General features: G+C 39.6%; 1 protein-coding gene across 1 annotated transcript in view; it reads right to left on the reverse strand.

Moving 5' to 3' along the window:
• The window catches only part of LOC122551066, a 446,222-nt gene that overhangs the window by 222,761 nt on the left and 211,470 nt on the right, over positions 1 to 11,991 (reverse strand). The window contains exon 3 of the mRNA XM_043692707.1: positions 1,784 to 1,817. Coding sequence (XP_043548642.1) covers positions 1,784 to 1,817 — 34 coding nt within the window. The remainder of the gene's footprint in view (positions 1 to 1,783; positions 1,818 to 11,991) is intronic.

The following is an 11,991-nucleotide window of genomic DNA, read 5'->3' on the forward strand; positions in this document are numbered from 1 at the left end:
GTCTCTCCCCACCCCTACCCTCCCCTAGCTTATCTCTCCACGCTTCAGGCTCACTGCCTTTATTCCTGATGAAGGGCTTTTGCCCGAAACGTCGATTTCGCTGCTCGTTGGATGCTGCCTGAACTGCTGTGCTCTTCCAACACCACTAATCCACAATCTGGTTTCCAGCATCTGCAGTCATTGTTTTTACCTCTATCATAAATGTAATACTGATCAGACTGCCCATAAGAATCTCTTTTATTGCCAGTTTGACTTAGTGGAGCAATATTCCTGCTGCATCGTAATGGAACTGGACTAAGCAGTGAAATTCACACCACATTTATACAGGCAAACTGTTCCAAGTGGAAATATATGACATTGTTTGGAAATTCCTGTTTAGTTGAGAGGTGAATTTATAGCTGAAGCAATAACGCAACAATTATTGATTTTCAAATATTATAATTATGTACTTCTGGCTATATCAGGACCATATTGAGGTTGATAATGTTAAAAATCACACAACACCAGGTTATAGTCCAACAGGTTTAATTGGAAGCACACTAGCTTTCGGAGCGATGCTTCTTCATCAGGTGATTGTGGAGGGCTTGATCGTAACACAGAATTTATAGCAAAAATTTGCAGTGTGATGTAACTGAAATTATACATTGATGAATTGATCGAACCCTCCACAATCACCTGATGAAGGAGCATCGCTCCGAAAGCTAGTGTGCTTCCAATTAAACCTGTTGGACTATAACCTGGTGTTGTGTGATTTTTAACTTTGTACACCCCAGTCCAACACCGGCATCTCCGAGGTTGATAATGTGAGCAACACTGTGAAAACAATACTGCAGAGTGCTACGGCTGTTCAGAGTACTCAATCCACCTAATGCCAGAAATAAATGGGAATGCTAACAGCAAATGGCACAAATGACACCTTGCCCTTGAAGCTAGGGAAGAAATTCATCTCATGAATATATGGTGTTCAATGTCTATGGAGGCAATGTCCTATGCATATTTCAGCACAGCCTCTGAAGGCAATGCCGAAAGATATATGTAGTACAAAGCAGTTAAGAGTCAAATATATTCAAATATATATATGTCATGTCACTGTCACATATGAAGGCCAATCAAAACTAACAATTGTACCTTGTTTTCCTACTGCAAATTAAATTTCTTTTATTCAGCCAAACATGAAACTCAACAATTTAACAAGGAAATGTTCTCAGAAAAGTGTTCAACAGGTGTAGTTTCAAAATTATAACAGCTTAAAATGTGAAGGTGGAAAAGCATTCAAAATAATTTTAGTCTTGAGGGACAAAACAAAAATACTAACAAGATAATTCAGCTAAAGTGGAACTGGTTAAGTATTTCCCAGATTTCTCTCAAACCTAAGTTATTGTACAGTTTGATTTAGGAACAGTTACAGATAGTTTAAAACTAAACATGCTTTTCAATAAATTGCTAAGCTCTGCCTGCAACTTGAAATATATAATACCTCTTCTCAAAGTAAAAGCTTTTCCACCTTATATTTTACTAGTTTCAAAGAAAGGTTGTATTTCAGAAAACAATGAAGCTATGCGAGTGGTTTGTAGCATTCTTATTGCAATTAGTTTGAAACCTTTTGCAACCTTTGCTATAATAAAGAAGAATATTTACCGTGATTGAAAAAATATATACATGTTCCCTATGTAGCTTATAGCGTAAACCTGCAGAGAAATGGCTGCACTTTTATTCTCACTTATATAACCAATCAAAGATTATTGAAGGTAAGAGACTGTGAGGCTCAAAAGAAAACACTCACCAGCTGTCTCCTGGCTCAACTTCAATAGCAGTGCCTGTAAGAAAAAAGTACAGGTTTTGATTTAAGTTGACAATACTCTAGGTGAACTTGAAAGTTAACACAGGTAAAGACCACTAGGTAACAGTACTTAAGCTACTGATTAGTGCTGGTAACCCCCTAAATGCTGTGAAATTCAACAGAAAGACATATTATCCAGGTAATCTTACCTCAAACCCAACACAAAATTCACCATAATTAATGCCCAGATAATTAAACATAAATAACTCAGGGTTAGAATATATATATCAGAGGGAATATTTGGCAACAAAAACTGAAGCGGCATTATTACATTTTTAAAACTCTATTGCATTCTGTCAAATAATTATATAAATTGTTTATTTATTGCACATCAGATAGATTGAGTTCTATGTGCAAGGTGTCAGGATTGCCAACACTGAATATCAGCTACCAGCCAACATAGATCAAGTAAGGTAGAACATCATCATGTTCAAAACCTATCTACTGAACTCTATGTGCAATAAAACATCAGGACTGCTAACACTGAATATTAGCTACCAACCAAGATAGAGCAAGCAGCTCTACATGATCACATTCAGAGTTTTTCTGCTGTATTCTGCTCAAGGGCAGATACTAAATCAGCTTGTGGCACAATGGCTTAGTGATTAGCACTGCTGCCTCACAGTGCCAGGGACCTGGGTTCTATTCCCACCTTGGGCGACTGTCTGTGTGGAATTTGTACATTCTCCCTGTGTCTGCTCGGGTTTCCTCCCACAGTCCAAAGATGTGCAGGTTAGGTCAATTACTTTGCTCAAAAACTGCATGCATTAATGTAAAACTCTGAGCTCAAAACCTGCATGAATTCATGTAAAACTCTGTTATCTCACTTTTTAGATTAGAATCAATCTAAACATCTTGGCATAGACAGAGAACACAGGGGGCCAACACTTTCAACATATTGTCTAGCTATCACCATTGTTAACAGCTAACCTGAGAATGCAACTTTTTAAAAAAGGTTTTGTGATTTACACATTAAAGAAGTGAAACTATCATGGTATTCAAACAGATGAAAGACTTAACAATCAATTTTTCAATGTATAATTTCAGTTACATCACACTGTAAATTTTTGCTATAAATTCTGTGTGTTAGGATTGAGCCCTCCACTATCACCTGATGAAGGAGCGACGCTCCGAAAGCTAGTGTGCTTCCAATTAAACCTGTTGGACTATAACCTGGTGTTGTGTGATTTTTAATTTTGTACACCCCAGTCCAACACCGGCATCTCCAAATCAAGTTAGGTGGGTTGACCAAGCTAAATTGCCCATAGTGTTAGGTACATTAGTCAGACGTAAATATAGGCTAGAGGAACGGGTCTGGGTGGGTTACTGTTCAGAGGGTCAGTGTGGACTTGTTGGGCTGAAGGGCCTGTTTCCATACTGTCAGGAATCTAATCTAATCTAAGTCTCAATGTGATATTCTTGAGCTACTTACTGGTGAAGAATAACTGAAATCATAAAATGATAGAATCCATTTTAGTGTGGAAGCAAGCCATTTGGCTCATTGAGTCCACACAACCTCCCTCCAAAGAACATCCACCCAGACCCACCCAATTCCTGTAATCCCGCAGCTAACCCACTCAGCTTGCACATCCATACATGCTCTGGGCAATTTAGCATGGCCAATTTACCTCATCTGCACACCTTTGGACTGTGGGAGGAGACCACAGCACTTGGAGAAAATACATGCAAAGTACACAAAGACAGATTCCCAAGGCTGGAATTGAACCCAGGTCCCTGGCACTGTGATGTGGTTTGCTTTTGATTCCTCAGGGTTGTTAGCTTGGAGTACATTCCCCCAAGATGATCTTCAACCAAAGTCTAAAACCCATCTACCCTTTACGATTAACCAGTTGTGCAATGGACACAAGTAAACCTGTTGGATGTCACTCCAGCAGAGCTCTGGATATTCTGGTTTGAGTTGGTCAACAATTGAGGATTCCACAGAATGAGATCTCTTGTAATATGGTTTTGAAGTTGAATATTTAGACATCTGTAGGAAAACTGCCTAATAGAACTAAAATTAAAAAAAAAGAAAGTGCTGGAGAAGCACAACAGGTCTGGTGACATCTTTGGAGCAAATAAGTAGTTAATGTTTCAAGTCCAGTTTGCTCTTCCTCAGAAGCTCATCACGAGTACTACGCATTGACTGCAAAAACATGAATAACTTGAAATAAAGATTTAAATAATTATGGCAGTGACCATGCACCACATCGACAAGTATAAATAATAAGAACAACAAACTGAAATGATACACTCACTCAAATTAGCGTGTTGTATTTTAACCATATATAAATAAACTACCCAAAAAAGAGCTGGAGACCAAGTTGTAAAATTTTTTTCTGCTGTTACTTCAATCCTTCCCTTTCATTGCCAAATATTTTCCTTTGCTTTACAGATGTTGCTGAAATAAGTACTACCCGCCTCCTCCATTCTCATTCACTCAATTTCAGCCACTGTGCAGTGTTACCAAATGATCAACCCAAGCAGGAAAATGAGTCACAAAAGCTTCAGAGTTCAATAGCTGATTTTGTTGATCTGACTGTAATGTGTTTAGCCTGTACAGTTCTATTCGTGTTTATTTGTTGAGATCACTGCCAGTATGTTTCTCTCTACACTAGTGAAACCATTCAGGAATGTACCATTCAAGATGCAAATGTCCGCTCTATTATATGGATACTTCAGCATGTCTACCGAACATGCGTATTAAGTTAGAACAAAAAGCTTAATTCCTAATGCTTTCAAAGCCAGAATTGTCACTGCTAGTTTAACTAATCACTAAACTCCTTAGAACTGTAATTTACCCTGATCTTAGTAGGACAGCACAGACACTTGAGAGGGTCAGAGCGGTTTCAAAAAGAATTTTGAAAGTAAATTTATTTTCATTGAGTTAAAATAGCCTGGATGTTCCAGTGAGCAGAAATATGACCACAAATATGTTCTAGCACCTTTACCCAGTGAACATAGTGAAATGTGGGTAAGAGTCCTATCCCTGATGGTGCACCAATATAAGCCTAGTTCAGTCCTTCTCAAACTTTTTCTGATTTTTACTTCCTTTTGAGGCTTGAAATTTGTCATGCTGCCTTGATTAATCTGAGATTGTGGGGGAGAAAATCTATGAGAGCAGGCAATGTGGAGTGAAGTGCTATGAGAGTTAGTCATGGCAGGATAGTCATTCTTGCTTCGGAGCTTATGACCCAAAACATCAGCTTGGACACTGCTTGGGAATCAAATCCCACTTTGGGAATCCCCAAACTACACAGTGAGTACTAACTACATGGAGAATCATGGAAAAATCTTATGCTTGCATCATTCTATACAAACACACTCACTTGTTGCTTTGTCAGCATAGTGATCAAAGTTACTAATTCTGGTTGGATGTGTCCCTGGCAGTTTCATCAAATACTTTCCCAGCTGTAACCAATTGCAACATGGGATTTGAACACACTGACCACTCAAAGATCATAAAGCAGGGGGCCTTTACTCCACTGCCATTACGAACATGACGACTTCCCCTAAAGTCACCCTTTCTTACAAAAAGGTTAATTCGACTGCCCCGTTTGATTGTATACCTTCTTGACCACCTCATCCACTTATTTTGCCACTTTTTCAGGGATCTGTGAACTTTTACAATGAGAACACTCTGTATGTTAATATTCCTAAGGGGTCTGTCATTTATTGTACAATTTGTATCTGAATTTGATCTTCCAAAATGCAGAAGCTCGCATTTGTATAAATAGTTTGTATTTGTATAGTTGAATATGTATTCATTTGATCTTCACCATATGTGTGAAATCATTAAAGTTACAGTTATAAAGTCATGGACCCTTTGGTCTATCTCATCCATGCTGACCAGATATCTTAAACTAATCTAGTTCCATTTACCAGTACCTCACCCATATCTTTTTAACCTCTTCCTATTCAGATGTGTTTTAGTTGTTGTAATTGTACCAGCCTCTACCACTTCCTCTGGCAGCTCATTCCACACTTGCACCATCCTCTGCATGAAAAAATTGCCACTTTGGTCCCTTTTATATCTTTCCCCTCTTGCCTTGAACTTATGCCTTCCAGTTTTGCACTCCCCTTCCATGGGTAAAATACCTTGACTATTCATTCTATTAATGCTCCTTATGATTTTATAAACTTCTTTAAGATCACCCCTCAGCCCCTGACAGAGAAAATAGTCTCGCTTATTCAGCCTCTCCCTACAACTCAAACCCTCCAACCCTGGCGGAATTCTTGTAATCCTTTTCTGCACCTTTTTAAGTTTAACAGCATCTTAACAATACCAAAATTGAACACAGTATTCCAAAAGTGTTCTAACCAATGTCCTGTACAGTGGCAACATGATATCCCAATTCCTACAGTCAATGCATTGACCGATGAAGGCAAGCACATCAAATGCCTTCTTCACTACACCTGTGACTCCACCTTTAAGGAACAATGAACCTGCACTCCAAGATCTCTTTGTTCAGCAATTCTCCCCAGGACCCTACCTTTAAGTGTAGAAGTCCTTCCCTGATTTGCCTTTCCAAAATGCAATACCTCAAATTTATCTAAATTAAACTCCATCTGCCACTCCTCAGCTCATTGACCCATCTGATCAAGGTTGCATTGGACTCTGAGATAACCTTTACCTTGTGCCATGATGTCCAAATTTTTGGTAGGAACAGTTGGTACCCTCCTGCTGTTAATCTATGCAGCCTTCTGCTCCCAGAGTGTGGTTTTGGAGGACCTGTTGGCCTTTACACATTTCTTCACCTTTCCACATGCTGCATCAATACCTCTTGCAGCTTTAGAAAACCTGGATGTTTGTGCTCTCCCATGGTCAGTTACTCTTTACACTTTCCCAGGCTACATTCAGCTCACATTGAGGTTGTACAGGATGTTGGTGTGGCCTCTTCTGGAGTACAGTGTGCTGTTCTGTTCGCCCTGTCATCGGAGGAGTGTTATTAAAGACAATTCAGAAAAGATTTACCAGGATGTTGCTGGGAATGGAGGGTTTGTGATCATAGAGAAAGACTGGAAAGGCTGGGACTTTTTTCACTGGAGTGTACAAGATTGAGGGGCAATAAACCTTATTGAGGTTTATAAAATCATGAGGGGCATAGATAAGATGAATGACAAGGATCATTTCCCTAGGGTGGGGAAATTCCAAACAAGGGGGCATATTTTTAAGATGAGAGGAGAAAGATTTAAAAAGGACATGAGGGGCAACGTTATTTACAGAGAGAGTGGTTTGTGTGTGGAATGAACTGCCACAGAAAGTGGTGGACGTAGGTACAATTACAATGTTTAAAAGATATTTGGATATGTTAATGAATAGTAAAGGTTTGGAGGTATGGGCCAAACACAGGCAGGTGGGACTGGTTTAGTTTGGAAACATGGTTGGTGTGGAGTAGTTGGATGAAGGATCTGTTTCCATGCTGTATGATTCTCTGACTCAAAGGACTTCCAGCACCCACTCCAATTACAAAGCTGATGCCCTTTAAGAGGTGCAGACTGGCTTTAATATATTTTTTAGTCAACCTGTTCAGAGATGTTATTACACACACCTCTGGAGCGATGGGACTTGAACCCAGGCCTCCTGGTTCACAGCTCGCTTTCAGCAGTTCAGTTTGAAGTAGTCTCAGCTTCTTCTGATATGTGCTACAGTACTGACTGCTGGGAGGAATAGCAACTAGCAGGCAGCATGGAAGTGCTGCACTGCCTGCATTTCTCTAATTGAAGTAGCAAATGATAATTGTGTCTCATGATAGCCCCGCCCTTACATGGAGGCGGTGGAGATATTCTACCTATTCTATAAATGAGCAATAATACACAAAATGTCAGGAACAACATTTGGCAGTAAAAATTACTGAAAAATGAAAATTTAAAATTTTGGACCATATTACAAAAGCATTTGAAAGATTGCGAGTGACACTTCAGTGTTCATAGACATTGTTAACAATACAGATCCATTTCAAGAGAGTCCAGGAGTTAGTACAAGCAAGTAAACAATTTCAACTCGATGAAATGGTTTGAAGTTGATGAGGTGAGACATCAATGTTGAAAGTGGTATGGCTAGGATATGTACAAGGTCAAACAAAGTGCACATTCTAAAGCATTTGTACCTAATGTGGGGAAATTACCAGCTGACAAATGCGACTGCTTTAAGGTAGTTTATGATTGACAGATGGGCAGATTCTATAAATGGACATTGTGACATTAATCTGCAATATTTATGTCAAAGAGTAATAAGCAAAATATCAGACAAACACATTTAATAAAGACAAGTAGATTGAATATTCACTGACTAAAAACCAACAAGTCCCCAGAGCTTAAGGACTTTTTGCATTTCTAAATGAGGTGCCAACAGAGGTGTGGTCGTATCAGTTTTGACTATCTTGATTAATCTCCATCCACCACTCCTCGTCCCCCATCGACCCATCTGATCAATGTCCTGTTGTACTCTGAGGTAACCTTCTTCACTGTCCACTACACCTCCAATTTTGGTATCATCCGCAAACTTACTAACCATACGTCCTATATTCACACCCAAGTCATTTATATAAATGACAAAAAGCAGTGGACTCAGCACCGACCCTTGCCTATTTAATGACAGAGAACCCCAGGGTCTTGGGCTGAGATCATGTCTGGGAGATCTGTGTGCAGTTTGATTTCCTTGCCTAAAGAAAGGATACATTTGCCTCAGAGAGAGTGCAAGGAAGGTTCAAAAGACTGATTCCGTGGATGAATGGATTGTCTTAGAAGAGATTGTCTACATCTGTGAGAGTTTAGCACCTCAGCGAGGCAGACTGGGAAGAGTGGTTTTAAGGATTATGTGCGTAATGTATATGCAGAGACTGATGAAAATAATAAACTGCCCAGGTATGAAAATAGTTGTATAGTTGGTAACTTGGGTAACTAAAAATGTACACAGAGTCATAGAGATGTAAAGCACGGAAACAGACCCTGCAGTCCAATTTGTCCATGCTGACCAGATATCCTAACCTAATCTAGTCCCTTTTGTCAGCACTTGGCCCATTCCCTCTAAAACCTTCTTATTCATATATCCATGATAATGACTATATTTTTTCTTTTTTGTCTAAAAAGAATATTTGAGTTGAAATGTAATCATGCACAAAAAGCTATTCCAGTCTGCCACAGTCATGTGACCTCTACAATGCATGCACTATGTAGGCAGACATCTTAAGCTTCACTTCAATCAAGTCCTTGCGTTACACATACTGCTGTGTACATTGAAAACACCCTGACTGGGGAGTCTGGAACTAACAGTCTTAATCTTTCAAAAGGGGGAGAGTGGGGCAGACATTTAGGCTTGAGATGAGAAGAAATCTCTTTGCACAAAGGATTGTGAATCTTTGCAATTATTTACCTCTGAGAGGTGCTCAGTGATTGAGTAAAGTAAGTAAAGTCACCATAGTTCCCTGAAGATCATAGGATTGCTCTCTTATTAGGGAGAGAAAACAGGTGATGGTTTAATCTGTGGGTTACTGCACCTAGGCAAGGGGCAAGTTTGAGATGGTGGGACATTCATGGTAACTTTAGTTAGTGAAGAGGTTGAACCCGGACTATTGCCATCACTGTGCATTAAAACCCAGTCAACTGAGCTGACCAGGAGTCACTCAGTATACTCAAAGGCTGACTCCAGCGCATACTTGGCTTTAAATTGCATGTCCACATACAAGTAGTTTTGTGAAATGCAGCCCATTGAAGAGGGAGATCAGAACATGGAGTGGGATCAGGACACGGGAGAGAATTGGACGGAGGGAAGACACTTGGTGGGAGCATGGAAGAAGGGAGAGAAAAGGAGAGATGGTCATACAGACCCTGGGCCCTCCTTGTTGCCTTTCACCTTTCTTCCTAGTCTTGAACCTATTTCAAAATTCACACTTCTCTGCCCAAGTGCATGACATCCCGTAAATCCTGTGATGATAATGTGTTTGGAACCATGTGCATGTGCATCCTAAATGAGTGCACCTCCACAGTTGAGGATGTCAGCAAACACTGCCATACACAAAACAGAGGCCAATAAGTTTTGGCTATATTTATAGGCAATGTCATCACAAGGTAGAGTGTTACATTTTGTGAATAGCAATTCACTGAATGTACAGCTCTTGTTGTGAGGTGTAAGCTAACTTGGAACAATTCCACTGTCAGTATCGAGGTGTTAAAAGGCAAATTCTAAAATCGATACTTGAAAACATCTTCGAGGATGAATGATGGCCAGTGGTTTAGAGTACAGTCTAAGTTAGAGTTATGTCGCCTGTTACAGGATGCTAAACAATCATCAGCAAATTGAAAAAAAGGAACAACATTTTCATCCTCAACTTTTGCTGGAGAAATCTGAATGCTAAAATGAATTACTATAAGGAATGTCATAGATTAACCTGGAAGGGGAACAACATGAAACTGATAATTTAAAAAAGTAATATATCTTTAACTCGTGTCAAACGGCTGTGCATTGTGTGATATCATGGTGTCCATTTTTGCTTTGCGACCTTAGCATCCAGAAATCTATCTAAGTGTAAGTGAATCAGGAGATGGTACAGGAAGGTGGAGATGGTATAGAAGATCAGCTATGATCTTTCTGACTGGATTGAAATATTGAGTGGCCTGCTTCTACCCCTGTTTCTTCTGTCCTATTATAATTTATGATATTCATCCTTGACACACAATTGAATTACCATTGCCAAATCTCTGAGAATCTGAATTGGTCAGCAATGTACTTACTATAGCTACAAGAGCTTTGGGATTCTGAGGTGAATGACTCACTTTCTGACTTCCCAAACCCTGACCACAAGTCAGGAATCCGATGAAACACACTTCATTTGTCTGTCTGCAGCTCTAACAATACTCAGCAGGCTTGACGCCATCCATGTCAAAGCAGTCTGTCAGACTGTCACCCAGTTAACCACCTTGAGTACTCACTCCCTTCACCAACAGCTCACAATGGCAGCAGTGTGTACTATCTACAAGTTGCTTAGCACCAACTAACGCAAAATCCTTTTACAACACTTTGCAAACCCGTGATATCAACCTCCTGGAGGGACAAGGGGAGTAAACATAGGAAACATACACCAGTTGCAATTTCTCTTCCAATTCACTTATCATTGAGACTTGGAACTATGTTACCATTCTTTCACTATGATGAGTCAAAATCTTGGAACTTCATTTCATAAGCGCTGTGGGTATTCTTGCACTCAAAGGACTGCAATGATTCAAGAAGGCAGCTTACCGTTACCTTCTCAAGGACAGTTAAGGATGGGCAATACCCAGTGACACCCACATCCCATGTAGGAACTTTTTAGAAAATCCATGGTCAAGGTTTATTACTAAGCATTTGTGGATATGCTATTGGAAATGTGATTAACCATAAGAAGAATGACTATTCAATATTCAATATGAATTTGACACTGCTCTACAAGTTATTTCCTTGATTTTTGGAACTGTCCTAGCAAAAATATGACCAAAATGTGACTTCTAACCATTATTTTCTATAGAGCAGTAAATTACCACAAGATGTTTCTGTCCAGCTAGTTTAACCAGCAATGCCATTTAGAATTAGTGGAGTCTGTGTGTCGATTAGGTCTGCAGCTTAGACTCTGCAGTTTAGAGATTTGAATGTCAAATTTAGATTGACAATCCAGTGCAGTGCAAATGCTGCATGCTCAGATAGGCTATCGTTCAACATTTAAAATGAGGCCCCATCTGCTCTCTCAGATGGACATAAAAAAGGCCAAAAGCCAGTCTAAAGAACAGGGGAGTTATGCTTGCATCTTGGCTAACATTTATTCCTCAATCAATGTTACTAAAATCAAATTATCTAATTGATACTTGCGAGAAATAGCTGTGTACAAATTGGCTATGACACTTCTTTTCGTTCACAGGACTGTTGCTCATTTTGAATTTCCATCGAACTGTGTGGTTTACTGGACCAGATAAGAGGGCATTTAAGAGTTAAACAATAGACAATAGACAGACAATAGATGCAGGAGTAGGCCATTCAGCCCTTCGAGCCTGCACCACCATTCAATATAATCATGGCTGATCATTCCTAATCAGTATCCTGTTCCTGTCTTATCTCCATAACCCTTGATTCCACTATCTTTGAGAGCTCTATCCAACTCCTTCTTAAATGAATCCAGTGA

This window comes from Chiloscyllium plagiosum, chromosome 6 (genome assembly GCF_004010195.1).
Source record: "Chiloscyllium plagiosum isolate BGI_BamShark_2017 chromosome 6, ASM401019v2, whole genome shotgun sequence".
NCBI lineage: Eukaryota > Metazoa > Chordata > Chondrichthyes > Orectolobiformes > Hemiscylliidae > Chiloscyllium > Chiloscyllium plagiosum.